General features: G+C 39.3%; 1 protein-coding gene across 1 annotated transcript in view; it reads left to right on the forward strand.

Annotated features, from left to right (window-relative positions):
* The window catches only part of NAV3 (neuron navigator 3), a 1,048,024-nt gene that overhangs the window by 966,634 nt on the left and 63,308 nt on the right, over positions 1-18,082 (forward strand). Inside the window, exons 21-23 of the mRNA XM_019514774.1 lie at positions 1,933-1,985; positions 5,776-5,799; positions 8,600-8,677. Coding sequence (XP_019370319.1) covers positions 1,933-1,985; positions 5,776-5,799; positions 8,600-8,677 — 155 coding nt within the window. The remainder of the gene's footprint in view (positions 1-1,932; positions 1,986-5,775; positions 5,800-8,599; positions 8,678-18,082) is intronic.

Consider the following 18,082-nt stretch of genomic DNA (forward strand, 5'->3'; position numbering starts at 1 on the left):
GACCAGTGGGGATTGGAAGAGACCTTGTTCCCCTGAGCGCCTCCCAGAGTAACAAGAAATAACGGCCATAATTTGTTAGAGAGTAGGTTTAAACTAGACATTAGAAGACACTACTTCACAGTCAGGGCGGCTAGGATCTGGAACCAACTTCCAAGGGAAGTGGTGCTGGCTCCTACTTTGGGGGTCTTTAAGAGGAGGCTTGACGTTTACCCGGCTGGGGTCATTTAAGCCCAGTTTTCTCTCCTGCCCAGGGCAGGGAGTCGGACTAGAAGATCTACAAGGTCCCTTCCGACCCTACGTCTATGAATCTATGAATTGATTCAAGGGTTTTTGACTATCTGTACTTAGCCCTAATATGATGTATCATCATAGGTTTTAAAGGGGAACAAGGACAGATCCCTCTTTGGGGCAGAGAGTGAGAACTTGCAAAAGAGTGTCTGGAAAAGTAGGGAATGAACAGAAAATCTAAGAAAGAATAAGGTAAATAGACTGTGGAAAAAGCATTTTCACAAGTGGAAAGAATAGAAGTCAGGTTGGAACGGATTAATGAGTGAGTTAGAAAAGATAAATCAGTACTGCAATAGTAAATGAATCTTTGTAATTCACAAACCTTATAGGTAAGGGGAAAGACATGGATGGGAATGGACAGCATGGATGGGAAAAGTGGTGGGGCCATTGTATGTTATTTTGCGTGGGAAATTAAGGCAGGCTTGTAGAGTAACAGAAGCGAGACCGAAGAGAAAGTGAGATTGTGAAAGTAAGGGAAACTTGAGTATGCGACAGTAAGGACAAGCTGGAAAGTTAGTACTCAAGTTGTTGGTGCCAGGGACCCAAGTTCAGACCCCTGGATTAAGAAGGAGGGAGGATGGAAATGGATGAAAGCAACAGCATTATAAATACATTTATAAGAATCTAAGAATGGACATAGGGGCTTGAAGTAAATCAGATGCCTTTTTAGTACTTAATAATGTTATTTAAAGTCTAGGTTGTCTGTAAGAAATATCTCATGTGCAGAGCATCAGAATATGCATTGATTAGTTACCAAAAATATCATAATACATTTAGTAAAAAAGTATACCAGTTAAGTATAGACATGAAATAATCTTCCAAATTGTGCCTTCCCTGCAAAAAAAAACTTGGAATAGAATTTCATGTTATAATAAAAATAGAATAGCAGCTCTTCCATGAGGTTCTCTATTAGAACTTTACCCTTGATAAAATCTGTTTTAAAGAAACATTTTGAAGCTGAAAAGAAGGGTTTCCAATTTTTTTCCCCACAGTAGTCCCATTGGAAACAATCCAGGTGGCCATGTGCCATTACTTAAAGCCAGTCAGTATAGTGCTCACTGAAGGTAAAATTCATTGATGCCCAAAGGGAATATACTGGTGCATAGTGCAGTAGCCCTCATCTTTAAGACAAAGATTCCAGTGCAGGCTGCAGGTCACAGAATACAATGTTCTGGGTTCATCTAAAAGGAATTATTATAACATAACCCCAGATAAGAAAGACTTGGGAGTTGCAATGGTATCTACATCCTGCATTTTGGATAGACCTGTATTAACAGATCCAATTCTGATCTCACTAAACCCTATATTTATCAGGTGCTTCACTGCCAAAACAACAGAAATAATATTTGCCTTACTGGTGAAAATATTGTTTCTTATTGAAAATCTGTTTCATTTTGAGTATACAGGCAAGGGTCTCTCCATTTAAGGCAATCATTTCAAGAATAAGAAAAATAACCACAGGGTTTGTGTATACATGTATTGATAACCTCTAATAGCTGCTCTTTGTGGAAGATTGCTTTGCCTTTTGAAAGAGATGCTCAGTTATTGAGCTCCACAGGGGAGGTCTCATGCTGTTTCTTCAATATTTTATATAATGTCTCTCTTTGTGTTCTTTTTTTCTTTTCTCTCTCTCTTTTTTTTTAGTACATGGGTCCTCATTATCATTGGTCTCCAGCACTTCCTCTCTCTACTCTACAGTAAGTATTGACAATTTTGAAAAAACCAAAAAGCCCTCCTGCCTGCCTATGATGTACTATATTTGTCAGAAAACTATCTAGTTCATTAAATAGTTTGAGGATTATATGGATTAGAATTGTTAGTACTGCTGTAAAGCAGTGACACTGCTATTTACATTTATTATTATCCTTAAATTTTCATATATAATTATTATATTTCCTTAAGTGTTGAATTTAGCACTCACATTCTTTTCTGAAATTGTTTCAAGGCCGAGAAATATAACACAAGCGAGGAGTCTAACCTCATGTAGGCTTCCCTGCTGTCTACCAATCTGTACTGTTGTGCTTCCTAATATTCACTGGATTCCTTAGCATTTTGTGTCTGTGCCCTTTCACAGCAAGGTCTCTTACTGGGTGCTCTGTGAAGTATTTTTGTAATGTTACTGTTTGGCATATTCCGCTTAAAAGCAAAGGGTTGTTTGAGAGAGACAATTTGTAGTTTAAGTGCCAGTTGATCTTTTGCAAAAATGACAGTATTTAGAGGCTGTTTCTAGGGAGAAAATTTAATTCATTTCATTAAATGTATTTCCCCAAAAGAAGGATTCCTTATTATTCCTTTTTCTTCCCTTGATTTTGTGTTTTATCAACAGGCAATTTTTTTTGTTAGAAACGTTTCATCTGTTGTTCTGGGAATGGTTCATTAGAAAAACTTTAATATAATATGGTGGTCAGAACGTAAGCCAGATGCCCATGTTCTAAATGGGGAATAGTTATGGGTGTGTGTTGTATGTTCCCCTGTCTAATAGGTAGGAACCTATCTGTTAACTAGGAACAATTACGGAAGACGGTGGAAACATGCTTTAAGGAACAACCCGCCAACTCTTTGTATGCCATGTCCTTGTGGCTGTGGTCGTCACTCTTTCAGTCCTTGTGTTCCTAGTTGCAAGTATTGGAGTTACGTATTAGCCATGGCTGTTGTATTGGCCAGGAAGGCAGGCTGCACCCTTTTCAAAAAATATTACTATTTTGTCTTGTTTGTTTGCTTATTAGGTAGAAGGTGTCTGGGATTTGCTTCTTGGGGAGAAGGAGAGGTGCATCTACTCACACTACCCCAAAATAAGCTGTGACTGTTTTAGTTAGGACAGAGCTGCAGAGCTTACTTTCATTTTGTTAGTGGAAAAAGCCCTGTGACGATTTCCATATCTTTGCGGCATTATGCTCTCTTCTCATAGGGAGTATCAAAAGCTGCAATTCCAGCTCTGATGTCAATTTTTAGAAGAACTTTACAAAAATGACAGATGGAAAAAACGCAGATTCTAAAGTGACACCCAGGGCTTTCAGAATTTGCTTGATCAGTCAGCAGTTCTGAAGGATCTCTGTCCCAATGTTTTATACCATAGCAAGGATTTAATAGAACTTTGTATTTATATAGCTCCTGTCATTCAAGATCTCAAAGCACCTTGCAAATATTAGCAGAGCCCTGTGGAACTCTAGGCAAATAGTTTTTCATAGAGAAACAGAGTTTAAATGACTTATCCAGGTCACTTAGCAAGTTAGTAGCTAGGAAGAGATTAAAAAACTTCTGACTACAGTTTCACATTTTAGTCACTAGACCATCATATTTCAATTATTGATTATTTATGCCTGATAATGGAAGATTGCAAAAGATTTTGTTAAGGTCACAAGAAAAAAAAAGAGTTAGAAGTATACAAGTGGCATGGTTTTACTGGAAGGCAGAACAATCTGAATCAGAATTGTTCCTGCTGTGAAAAAGTTCAGGCAACCTTAAAGCAATTAATCAGGAAATGGTGCACAAATGGAAACACCAGACAAAAGGGTAGCTTTCAGTATCAAATCAGCTGAACCTAAAGAACAAAGTTTCATTGTTTGGTGATATTATGCAGTCTCCCACTTCTTGCAGAAAGAGGTAGCTTCAGAAGGGTTATGGTACACATAATTCACTTTCTACTATTATTAGATCCCAGCATGAAAAAGGAATACAAGAGCTGGACGTTTTCCATAACTCAGGCCAAAAGCACCAAGCAAAAATTCCGGAGCAGACCTCATTTCCATAAGTGTCTGGACTAAAGATGTTTATCAATTTTTTAACCACTGCCTTCTTTCTTACTGTTAGTGTTTTGCTGTAGCTTAATCAGTACTCAGCAGGGAGACCAAGAGAAAGTAGCAAATAAAGAGTTTCATCTTTAGATTATCAGCAGAGGTCAGCAAAAAGTTAGAGCTTGTTCCCTGAAGAATATTTCTTTGGGAGTTGGAGTTTGAGATTCAGAAGATGTACTATTTGATTTGCTGATACTGCACTTCACATAATGGATAGGTCCAATGAGAAAGGACTTCAGCATTCACCATTTTTTTCAGTATGTATTGGTTTTCTTTCTTCCTTTGATTTGATTCCATATGGGGTTTCAGATGACATACAGATACATTGCAGTTCTTGCTTTTGGACATATTGTACAGGTATGGAGCCAAACATTTTGTGTCACAGCACAGTATGTCATATATACTAGGAGCTAGCAGATTCTAGTATAGTAATACTCTGCCAACTTTTACAGTAAATTGATGTACTGGAAAAGGGGATACAGAGATATAAATCAAAGAGAGTCCCTGCTGTAACTAACACTTTCTTGCATCCTGTTGTTAATCACTTGCTATATTCTTCTCCAGTGGCTCCTTGGCATGTGAATGGCATTTATGCTCCGTTATATTTCGACAGTTAGACCCATTAGTTTGAAGTCAGGCAGGATGACACCCTGCCCTACCTTCTGCCTCTTAGACTTTATTAGCCTTAGGGTTGGAGTGTCTTTGGAGCTGTGATGGTCCAGAAATTGTATGAAAAACAAGAGGATTTGGTGATATTTTTTATTTGATTAACTGCATAGTTGGGAGACATGTTGAACAAGCTTTCAGGAAAAAAGTGCTTTATCTCAGGTCTACCTCTTCCCCATGGTACATAGAAGGTAGCTTGGGCTCAAGGAATGAAGGAGCCAATTGCAGACATCCACTTGATTGTTTCAATGAGAGACTACCAGCCTTAGATCTTCATTTGCTTGCTTTCAAGAGCACGGTAACATTCATATTGACATAGAAACTTTTATTGCTCTTTTGATGACTGTTCATGCAGTATGTCTTCAGCTGACAGTAACAAAACACATTTTCATTTCTTGGTTCAGTTAAATCTACCCTTCACAATTGTGCTTCAGAAAGTAAAGTATTAGTATCCTTAAGTGTCATGTGAGTGGTCAAAAATAAAAAGCCAGTAGTTACCATAAATTGATATAGAAGATACTATAGCTATTTCCTCTCGTAAAAGTCACAGGTGGAAGCAACACAGTATCTTAGATACCACTTTGTGGTAACTGCAACATCCTATTTGAGCCAGCCTTAGCTATTGTGAGGATACAGCAGTTCAGTTATGCAGAGTAGTAAATGTATAGTCATGCTGCATCAAACGTTCTTTAATGTTTTATAAATGCAGTTATTGTTATTGAAGTTCTTCCACTGTTCTTCTTAAGAACCTTTTAGCCATTATAATAAACCTGATCCTTTGCTCATTATTCAGACAACATTCTTTTTGTATTGAATTTGTGTTATTCCAAGAAAGGAAGAAAGGGTTTCTTTCAATATTTTTACTGACAATATTTAATCAGTTTCAGTTCTGGTATTTGAATTGTTTTTCTTGTACATGTAATTTGTTAGACTGAACTTATATATATATATGCACACACTTTTGTAGTATTTCATGTGAAATGTATGTATTTCTGTTTCAAAACTTTTTTTTTTCTTTTCCCATCAGGCAGAAGAAAAGGCACATTCAGAGGTAAAAATCTCCCATTAGTCCAATGGACTTCATATATATTCTTATTCTAATTCATTAAGTATAAAATATCAGTACAAGAAACGTTAGTTCCAAAAGACTCTACAGTAAAATGCATTGCAGCTATGGCAACATATATTATATTTAGTGTTGTACATACCATTTGGATCAAGTACCAAAAACCTGGAGAGTATTAATAAGCTTATCAACCTTATGACTGAAGGGGCTGGGATATATGTTTTCAGACTTCATTGACAATGATTCCTTTAAGGCCAAAAGTGTCTGTGCAGATCATTGCTGCAGAACAAGGTTAATTCTTAAATCTACATCATGTACATTTTAATGTATTGCACTGTGCTAAATTTCTGAACAAGCCTGTGTTTATGAAGTTAAGGGAAATTCAAGCATAAAATGCTACCAAGAGCCATGCTTCATAAAAATACACTTTTTTTTGGTATTACCTTGACTACTGCAGGCATTTTACTCTGCTTCCACACTCAACAACCTTGACTATGCTGAGTAAAACAAAAAACAGTTGATGATATAATTTTAAATGGTATAATTATGGTGAGGAGAGAAATAAGCATGTTCACTATATTCCAAAATGGGTTTTACCTGACACTTTCTAGGCTGCTATCTCTTAATGGAATTACAAACCTACTATAACTCATAACAGCTTAAGTGGCCACCACTGAGTTTAGTTCCATGAGCAGAGAGGTGTGACAATACCTCTTTTTTGTGTATTTTTCATGAGAATTTCTCTGTATTTTGATGCTGGCCTGCATGCAGCGAACTTTGTTAGAACAAAGAAGGGTAGTAATGCATGTCATGAAGGCACCAAGTTTATTTATTTTTAGGAACTGAAGCTTTATCGGGGGGCAGTGCAAGTGTTTTTTATTAATTGTACATTTGAAATCTGCAAAATTGGGACACAAACATCACATTTCCTTTAGCAAGCAAGGGATTCTAATTCCTGTAATTCCTCATTTCCCCGTACTGTCAGTGGGTCTATGACTAGGATATAGGATATATACACAGAGTTGCAACCTAGGCAAAGTACAGACATTCAAAAATCCCGGGCCTGAATTGATTCAGTCTTTGCAGGTTAGTCTAAACTGTGTAGACTGAACCAAGAAGCAAGTGAAGAGACATTCACTTTTCATTCCAGAAATGCATCCACATGTCTGCAGGGGCTCAGGCTAGAAGCTTGGGGGTGCTAGAGCAAGCCCTCCCTTCTCTTTGACAGTGGCTGGGAGGAAGCCCTACAGGCTTTTCTCCCCTCCCTGCTTGAGCTGGGGGGGAGGCAAGGGTGTGTGGCCAGGTCCCAGCAAGCTGCTGAATATGATTGGGGAAGAGTTTAAACCCCCACCCTGGCCTGCATGGTTCCAGCTGGGGTGTGCCTGGAGGGGGGAGCATTCCCTGCCAGGCTTTTCCCCACTTGCCACTTGAATGATGGGGCAGGGGGGCATGGCCAGACCCTGGCCCCTGGCTGGCATGCTGATGCAATGGGGGAGGGGAGAGAAGGGAGTTTACCCCACCTTCCTTCTGACACTGGCACAGGACCCCAGCAGGGGTCTGCCTGGCGGGGACTCAGCAGCCCCTGCCAGGCTTTTCTTCTGCTCCCTGCTCAAGTAGCGGGGGCAAGTGCCTGGCCAGATGCCAGCCCCAGGCCAGCAGCCTGAGGCAAAGGTGAGGAGGAAGGGGAATTTAATTCCTTCATTCTCCCCAGTCCCACAAGAACAGGACCCCAGTAGGATCCGTCTGACAGGGATGCAGCAGCCCCTTCCAGGCTTTTCCCCCTCTGCCTGCTCGGGAGTGGGGGCATGGCTAGATGCCGGCCCCGGACTGGCAGCCTGAGGTGAAGTGGGGTGAGGGAGAGGGATTTAAACCAGGCCAGAGGTGGGGCAGGAATACTGGCAGGGGCTGCTGTGCCCCTGCCAGGCAGACCTTGCCTGGGGTCCAGTACTGGTGGAAGAAGGGAGAGAGGGGAGATTAAACCGGCCTCCCTCCCCACCTTAGGCTGCTGTCCTGGGATCAGCATCTAGCCATGGCCCTACCCCCACCGCTTGAGGGGGGAAAACCTGGTAGGGGCTGCTGCGACCCTGCCAGGCAGACCCCAGCTGGGGTCCCATGCTGGTAGGACAGGGGAGAGAGGCTGGATTAAACACACCTCCCTCCCATCTGCCTCAGCATGCTGACTGGGGAATGGCCACGGACCTGGCCCCGAGTGGGGAAATGCCTGGCAGGCAGACCGTGGCTGCAGTTTCCCACACTCAGTCCCACTCCCACCCCCTTGTCAGCCAGCCAGAGCAGAGACAGTGGCTATGGAGCAGAGGAGTAGTGCCAACCCTACTCCACTGGAGCAGAGAGCACTTTGCAGCCTAAGGCTGCAAAGCGTCCTGGGTTGCTGGGGGACTGTGAATTAACTTAAACTAGGAAACAATCTGGGACAGAAGTTCCTTAAACCTGTTTGGCCTAAATGAGTTAAGTCTGATACTACATTCAACTAGGTTTGTCTTAAACCTGTTTTGGCCATTTTGAAAGCTGTTTATGTGCATTGAACTTATGTTCTATTACAGGTTTAAACTGGTTTCTGATCACTTAAACTGGTGTATGTGTACCTTCTGACCCTAGTCCTAAAGGCCAACTTCTTTAGATGTTGTTATTTGGCGTTTCATAGTGTTTTGGAATTTAATATGAAATTACCAGGCTGTAAGACAGTATTTAATGTTCCCTTTAAAAAAATGAAATAGTTGGTAAAATGAGAAAACAATGACACAAGTTTATTATATCTCACATCCAGCAAATTCAAAAACTACGGAGAGAGCTGGTTGCATCACAGGAAAAGGTTGCTACTCTTACCTCCCAACTTTCAGCAAATGTAAGTAGTTTTTGTCCTATATTAGTAAATACTTCTTGGAACCACAGGTAAGAAGGCAGATGTGACCAGCCATCTCCTCTCAAGATGCAGCGTGAACTTTCAGTTCAGTGCATGTGACCAGATACCAGCATGTATGCTCTAGTGACCCGAGTTCCTTTTTATTTATTATTTTCTTTCAGCGTATTTAAAATGCATGTATTTTCCACTTCTAAAGCTCATATTTCAATAGTCCCTGTGCCAGCATTGCAGCCAAATGAAATGTAATTTAATTATTCATGAGGTCAGGTCCTGGTGTTATAAGTATCCTCTGCCCATGATTCTTAATCCCTACAGTCTCTTTTTTAATGTTGATTTTGGGATGTGATACCTCTTCCCACAGGGTCAAGTTCAGCCACCCTAACACAAGCTGTAGTCTCTCCTGACTCGCTGAGAGTTAGGATGCCAAAAGCATTTTATACAGGTCACTGAACAGGGAGCAGAAGGTAAAGAAATTTCTTCTGTACTGTTGAGAGCCATATACGAAACAGTGACCTATAGTAATGGTGCAGGATTCTATATTCTGTTATACGTTATCTAAAACATCCAGTCCTCACAGCATACTTTTGCTTGTCTGAGACAAAATGGTAATCTTTTCATTCTGATGGATATTAAACTTCCCCAACCCAGTACCCATCTCATTTTTAAAAATTGAAAAGCAGTTTTGTTTTGACTCACGAATTATATAAACAACAAAGGAGACAGTTAAATCATATTAACTGCAATAAAACAATATCATTTTCTACAAATCTATTATGTTAGTGTAGTGAGCCAAAGAAAGGAATGTATCTGGAAAATTCTAATAAGCATTTTCTCAAATGTTATTTAAGCAGAAGAAAAATATTGAAACATACGTTGTGTTTAAAATATATTTTGCCTTTCCTCCAACTTCTGCAAAAGGTTTTAACTGAAGTACAGTATTTCCTTCAGTCATGCAGTAAAATGTGAATTGTCACGCTATGCTGAGTGTGGGTGTGGAATATTATCCAACGACTTGGTTGTATTTATAATATGCATGTCACATCATCTGTGAGGGAAAGTGGGAGACTGTGGTCAAGAATTGTATAACATCTTGTCTGGCTAGTTTAAAAAAAAAAAAGTTGGGATAGTATCAACATAGTCCAACCATGTTTGTGAACTCAGCCTCTGATTTTTTACTTGAGAAATCGAACAGGCAAGGAACCATTTGTAGCTTCCCCCTTGTTCCACTACTGTCCTAGACCATTTCTAGGTTTCATGCCAGGATATGGCCCAGAAACAGAGGTGATTGTACTAGCTCAAAAGGTACCTTTTATTTATTTTTGGCTGGAAGGTTGTCTAGCAGCATATTTCATCTCTTTGCCATAGTTTCATTCTTCGTAGAATGGGAACATAGGACTGGAAAGGCAATATGGCACCAGAGTCCAGTTTCCTGCTATATCAAGTAACTGTGTCATAAATTTATTAAGCTTCACCTTGCATCTAAGTAGGTTTATTGCCCCTGGTACTCCTATTTGGAATACTGTTCGAGAATCTCACTTCTGATGAATAGATCTTCTAATTTACAACCCAAAACAGGGTTAACAGTGCTGATCTCCTTTTGTGAAGTGCTTTGAAATCTACTTGTGGAAAGTGCTACCTAAGAGCTGGCTTCTATCATTAATGATGGTATTATGACCTCCATTTTTTCCCCCCAGAATTCTCTTAGCCATGAAACCTTAGCCCTAAATAAAGTATCATGCCCTAGACTTGAAAGCTTCAATTGGTACAGCATGCAGCTGCCTGCTTCTTTAACAATGCAGGTCAGCATAAGTGCATCATGCCGGTCACTACACATTGAATATCAGTTTAAGTGAGAGGAAAAGTGTGGGCTCTCCATATACTAGTTTAAATTTGAGGTCTTACCTTTGCTTTTCAAAGCCTTTAATGGGGTTGCATCATACCATGTCTGGAACTGCTATTCCCTTCATTACCAATACCAGCCACCACAGCTGCAGAACAATAGCTGGAAGAGTGCAATTATCAAAGAATCAAAAATAGCAGGACAGGTCAGAGCCTTCATGGCATGTGGTCTGCCACTGGTGATCCTTCCTAGAGGAGATGAGAATAGTCATATAACTTCTGACATTGCAAAAGTTCTGTCTTTTCAAGTTACTTTACAATGGCTTCAATTTATAACAACAGATCCTAAAAAGGAGGGAGACGTCCAAAGAGAAGGAATATGTTAGGCTTTATACAAGTCTGCAAGGCACTCGAGATAGTTCTGAGATGAATATAGCTCAAATACAGACAAAAGTGGAGGGGAGAACGTTGTAACCATCTGTATGGAATTCATATGCTGCAATAACAGTGCTGATCTATAACTAATGGAAACAGGGCTGTTTCACAGAGAACTCCTGTTGTTCCTCCCAATTGTCATACAGGAGAGATAGGAGTTGCTGAACATGTTATCAGAAGATAATGCAATACAGGAAATGTGAGCCACAGGATTGTGCGGTTACTGTGATTTCAGATAGAATTACCAGAATCTCTAGTGAGATTTTTAAAGGCAATTCAGGAGATAACAGAAGTTGCCATCGTCACTGAAAGCTGGGATATTTATGAAGGAACTTTATTTTATATTTTTTGAGAGGTCCCCTGATAACTTGGGATAATATAGTACATTCTTAGCATACTAAAGCTATGCAGTGCCTTGGGGTTTCTTTGAGACTTAAAGATACTGAGAATATTGGGGGTGACTAAAATATAGACCTACAGATATTGCCATTAATTTAAGGAAAACACTGCAGACTCTCAGATAGTACGCTGTGGTAGCTGTAGGGCAATGCTAGTGGTGTGAATATAACTAGTTTTTGTTTTCTTGTGGTTTTCACACATGAATATTTACCGTGCCATCTCTTGGCTCTTCCTGCTGTTCTAGAAACTGCAGCATTTCTGTGAATATCAGTTCTCTCATAAAAATAGCTTCAGGGAGCAAACAGTATAGGAATCATTCCATGTACAGAGAAAGAGACTTGTGTTTTGGGCTTGTTGGTGCTGCATTAAACAACTGAGTTTTTTATAGGCTGAGCATCACTCTCTTTGGGCCATGATTTTTTAAAATATACTTTACAAGTAAAACCATGTTGCATTTGATCTCTGATTGCATGAGAGGCTTCTATTCCCCCTCAAATAATTAACTGCAGAGAAGCACCATCCCAAACAAGGACAACTCAGGAAGCCACAGTGATTCCTTTGGCAGTACTTTCTTCCACTCCTGGTCCAGTCTTCCAGCATGCTTTTGTGACTGAGAGTAATAATTTATCTCCTCCTCCACCTCCTAGGCTCAAGGCATATACCAGGAGTGGCATATGATACTCCATGCACAGGCACAGGGCCATCCCTAGCAGGGGACGAATCAAGGCAAGTGCCCTGGGCCCTGTGCTTTGGGGCCACTCAACTGCATGGAGGGGTATAGTGGTTTTCTGAGCATACTGTTTCTGTTCTACTACCTGTAGTACAGGTCACCAGCACAAGGAAGTTAGAAGGTTTCACCTGAACTGATTCATGCATTTGTGCCAGGTATTTGTTTGGTATACCATACCTGTTCAACTCCTTTTACACCAGCAGGGTATCAGGCCCCATGTGTGAGTCTGCATCTGTATGTCTACACAAGACGTTTACTGCGCAGTTGACTAATTAGTTGCATAGTAAACATCTTGGTGACAACACATGCACTCCTATTAGGCTGGAGTAAACTAATTTACTCCACCACAGTGTACGTGTAGATGCTGAAGGTGTTGGCTGGCTGGCACATGGTGCCGGGAGGAGTAGCCTTGGACTGGCAAGCTGACCCCCAGGACCCTGGCTCAACATGCTGCCATCCTGGGTGCATGTGTAGACCTGCACCTGGCAACAATAAACTCCAGATCTTATTGCTGCATGTTAATGGGCATGTGTAGATGCACCCTATACGTAACAAGAATATGATGCATCAGTTTCTCTGATCTCACGGCAAGAATATTATCTTCAGCAACACAGTGAATTTATACATTTCTATCTCTGTCTTTACATACAACATACAAATATACATAAACCTGTATATAAGAGTTTGTGTATATGCATATGTGTAACAAACGGTGAGAAGATCCACCTGATTAACCTAATTATGTGGTTTCTAATCCTTGTCTGTGGAGATTACTCTTAACCTTCAAAACCTTTGAGCAGCTTTAAAAAGAAATCTTGTTAGTTTAGGAGTCTTAAGATCCTGATAGATAACTCTTTCCCTCTTTTCAAACCCCCAGCATGTGAAGTTATCCCTAAAAGTAAACTAGAAGAGAGCACAAAACTCAGGAGCATCACATTTTTTGTATGTCCAGAATGATAAAATGATGAAAAAAGATAAATTTTATTTAAAATCAAGGTAAAAAAAAAGTTAAGAATACAAGGATTTAAGCTTTCAAGTAAATTATAGTTCATGTAATGATTTAATTTTCCTCTGGTCTGTGAAAATTTATTTTGTTCACAGAATATAAACTTTGTTAACAAACTGTATGATAAATTATTATACATTTTTTTTAAATTGTCAGGAGTAACCAACAATTAGTGTGGTTTAAATATCACACTGTGACAAAAATGTGTTGGCTTTTCACCTTCATTAGATACTTCCTCCAAATTTGCAAACAGGTGCTTTTGACTATCAAATAAAAAAGAGTTGCATATCATTTATCCCATAGTCAGAGGGGCATGCTTTACAAATCAGCCTGTGTTATATGATAAATAGGGAATCATGACTCCAGAGTGTTAGAATTTACTCTAAAAGAAGCAGCATTTTTAGTTCCCTACAAAAATAATTCTATTGTCTCTCACATTGTCTTTATTGCAAGTTGCCTCCCATGTTTGCACTGTAGCAGATTGCAAGCTGTGTGTGTATGTACAGTCTGCTACAGCCACTTGCATTGATCTGGAGACCCTAGTCACTTTGGAAGCTCATTTGGTGAATGCGTCCATCATCTTATTCTTAGTCTCTGAGCCTCCAATTTTTCAGATCTTTCACTGTCTGGAAATATTCAGTCCTTTGTTCTCACTCTGCTCCAGGGAGAAAAACCTTCTGGCTAATACCCTATGCAAATGACTGTCTGCTGACACTGTGACTTGCAGATCATTTTGTACAGAAATGTACACAAGTACAGAGTCAAGCACAAGTACTGCATGGAAATGAAAAAGAGAATTTGCCTTTCATATAATTTTCACACTATTTTAAATCTTTTTCTTCATTTGGTGAGGCTTATGCAGTACATATATATCTGCAAGACTGTCAGGTTGTAATATGTCCAGTTTTGCTGAGCTGTTTCACTGGTTTTTTTCCCCTGTTGAAATCTGTCAGTGACAAGGTAAACCATTCTTCAGTTTTAGAAACCCTCGTTGGGAGTTTGCTTTTTCAGCTTTATTTATTGTGCAAGTTCTGTTGTCTGGATGCAATCACTCTGCTGGATTTCAGCTATTTATCTTATTTTATAAACCCAAAAGTGTTTTGCTTGCATGTGATTAAATCCACAGAGGGTGCATCTGTATGTGAGTGCTTAAATTTACAGTTATTCTGAGATTCTGGGTTTTGCCTTGTTTCTGTGCTGCTGATGAGTAAATCTCAGTACTAATTAAGAAAGGGCTGTTTTAGTTCAGAATGTATCCAACCAGCAGACTTCTTGCTTGACTGACAAGGGCTCAGATTCCATTCAGCAGTCTGAGCTCCAGTCCTCCCCTGTGTTTTTAGAATTACTTTGATCAATGCTTTGTACTGTATAAAGCTGAAGGGTGCATAATTGCGAAACTGTAGTAGACCCAGGATGCCACTAGAAAGCAGAGGGAATTCTTTGGCTAACACTCTTGTTTGGCCAGCTCTGAACCACTATCCTACAGCCAAACAACAAGATAATAGCAGGAGGCGAGCAGAAAAGGTCAACAGATGTACAGTTACTTCTTGCAATCAGCCAGATCCCTTCTGGCTTCTCACACATCCTTTCATTCGGCCATGTCAGGTGGGAAGAAATTTATTTTATTTACCTTTATTTTACAAATCTGAGCACAACAGTTCAAACTGTAAAGTATGTCAGCAAACATAGCCTTGGGTATATAGTCATCACATTCAAGGTGGGCTTTAAGCCCAACATGTTTTCTCATGAATATCATAAATGAAATGTGTTAAAGCAGGGGTCTCATATTCTTACAGAATAGGATTCATTCTGCGTGCCCGAGGCACTCAAATCTCCAGTTGCTTTCAAATGGAGTTGTAAGTGCCAATGGCATGTAGCATCAGGTCATATATTAGATATGGCATGAGTTGCATAACATGTTAAAAAAGTGGAATTTGGATATACAATGCTTTTGCTCTAGAAATACTTTCAATTTTTCTCTGCATCATGTAGACTGGAGATGCAGTTTCTTAATTATGGTTCCAGGGTGTCTGTGTAAGTAGAAAAGTGGCATTCTCACATTTAAACTACCCTTATTCTAGATTGTATTATATGTTATTTCAATTGTGACTGGACTCATTTTCCTTAGAAACTGAGGTATTTTTAGATGCAAAAGATTAATTATAAGTATAAATTCTGCAAGAAACAAGGAGCAACTCTTGTTCCCATAATCTGAATAATTTCTGGGCCTCAGTCAAATATATTTGATAAAAATCTATGAATACTCACTTTTCAAATGAGATATTCAAAAGAAGTGTCTTCTGGGGGGAGTTTCCTAGGTCTGAGGATTTCAGCCGTTATTTGGATAACAAAATGGAGAAATTATTTGGAGTTTAACTATTTAAATTCAAAGTCTGCTCTAGTGTGGGAAATGAGGGCTTGGGGTTTTGTTTTCATTTTTTTTAAATTAGGTTTTCTTATTATTATTAGGTTTACTTGAAAGACAACCTTTTCAGGTGGTATTTTATTATGCAATATGTCCAGCGAACAATCTGGCTAGACTGGCCAATCCTTAGCCTTTTATTCTACTGAATAGTTCTACTGACTGCTAAATAAATGAGTATTCACTGAAGTCAAGAAAAGCTTCACAGTCTAACTGTATGAATTTAGAAGTTGAATAGTCTATATATGTCAGGATGTTGGAAATAATAATAATAATAATAATAATAAACTATGGAAATAATATTTAATAATACACAATTATTTCTCTAATTACTTTCAGCATACAATTTGCTTCTTATTGTTGGGGACTTTAAGTACCTAAAGCACTTACTCCCCTTAATGCCAAGCAAACCTAGTCTTATTTATATCCTTAACACACATTATCTCTTAAAAGTCAAAAGAGCTCTATTATCATCTGGATGCAATTATATCTATGGCTGAAAATTATGGTATGTTACAGTAAAAAGAAAATATACTCTATCATATGCTAAAGTTTGTAAAACTTCATGATTGTGACATAGCTATCACTTTTTAAAGTTTTTAGACAGTAATATGATAATTTCAACCACTTCAGACAGTCTAGTTCCTTAAATTTTCATGTCATGTTCTTCTGTTTATTATTCATAAGGATGTACAAAGTAAGTCAAAGTTTCTCTGGTACTGTACCTCTGAAACTGAGATATACATTATATAAATATACCCAATTACTTAGCAAAGACTTCTACTTTATAACAGTATAATCATGCAGAGTGGCATAAGTTATATTTAATCAAAGCAAACTATTACATGTCCTGTTTCCATGGCCATGCCAACAAATTAACAGCTAATGATTATTTTTGTGGAAGACTGGAGATGTTGATTATCAGTCTGTTCACTATTTTTTCCTTGAAACACTGAATGAAGAATTTGTTTGGCTTTCTATCAGCAACGTAAACTGGGAGAAGTTTGGATGCGATTCTTCCACCATGCTATAGTCTACTCTGATTCTGATTATGTTCTATGTTATGTTCAGGAAAATAAAAAACAAAAAATTGTCCTAAATTATGTTGATGAAACACTGCCAACTTTTCTAGCTGAAATTTGTCTTAAAAACTGGTGGTCTATAAGGCAGTTTTCTTTTTTCTTTTTATCTGACATCTCACTGTTGGGTTAGTGTTATTCTATCTGCAAGACTGCAAGGATAATTTAAAATGTTATATACACTGATTTCAAACCTCATACATTTGCAATGCATGTGCATATATAGATCATTTGATACATTTAAAGTTACAAATTTAAAAATATTGCCTCAATTACAAATGCCAAATATGTAAAACAGATATCTGTGTACTCATTTGCAGAGATTACAAAGTAATGGCATGTGCACTTAGGCTCATGTTTATGAATATTTAACCTTTATGGTATAAATCTTTCACTGGAAATCATAAGCCTAAAATATGAAGTAGGATGTAGATCCCTGAGCATATGTTCAAAGCAGATTGACTATTATAACCATAAATAATTCAATTTATGACCCTTTAATGATATAGTCTACTCTTATAACACAGGCTTTCACAAGACATTGTAAAATCTTTATACCACAGTAAAACATATTTCAAACCACCACTGATCACCTTCAATGCAACAGTTCTGTTGTGGAGGCCAGAACTAAACCAGTGTTACATATAGAGTGGAAACAGGCATCACATTTGTGGTGCTATAAAATTTGTTGTGGCAGCACAAAGTGAAAGTAAACAGTTATTAGGGCTGTGCGAAGCTTCAGTCACTGATTTGATTTGGAAGAGGTTCGGCCCAATTCAGCAGCCAAATCTCTGAATCCAAATGGACTCAGGAGACCCGTTAATCTCCGTTAATCAGAAGCCTCCCAATTTGATTCAGAGAGACTCAGAGAGATTCTATGATTTTGGCCATAGCCACAGCATTATATATTTTTTCTATATACCTTGAGGTACCAGGTGTGGATCTTGAATACTGAGATGGTGGGGTGGATGGAGTGTCCCACGGCAGCACGGGGTGGGGGTCCCCCACACTTAGTGGTCGACCTAGCAGTGGACCAGAAGTACTTCTAGCCCACTTCCAGGTCCACCGTGGAGTGCACGGGGGACCCCTGCATCCCCGGGCTCAGTGCCTGGTGTCACCTGGATCTGGGGGGCACCCGGGGTCATCCGCAGCCAATCACTAAGCCAGGGAGGCACGGAGGGAGGGGGTCCTTGTACACTTGACGGCAGACCTGGTAGTGGACTGGAAATACTTCTGGTCCACTTCTAGATCCACTGCCAAGTGCGCAGGGGAACCCCTTGCACTCCCGTGGGATGCTCCATCTGCCCCACCATCTCAGTGTTCACGAGCCATGCCTAGTACCTCAAGGTACATAGTAAAAACATATAAAGCTGTGTCTGTGGCCAAATCACTGATTCTCTGAATCAGAATTGAATCTCTAGATTCAGATTTGGCTGAATTGAATTGGGACAGTGATTCGAATCAGTGAATCAAATCA

Source organism: Gavialis gangeticus, unplaced genomic scaffold (genome assembly GCF_001723915.1).
Source record: "Gavialis gangeticus isolate Ggan-Ray unplaced genomic scaffold, GavGan_comp1, whole genome shotgun sequence".
Taxonomy (NCBI): Eukaryota; Metazoa; Chordata; order Crocodylia; family Gavialidae; genus Gavialis; species Gavialis gangeticus.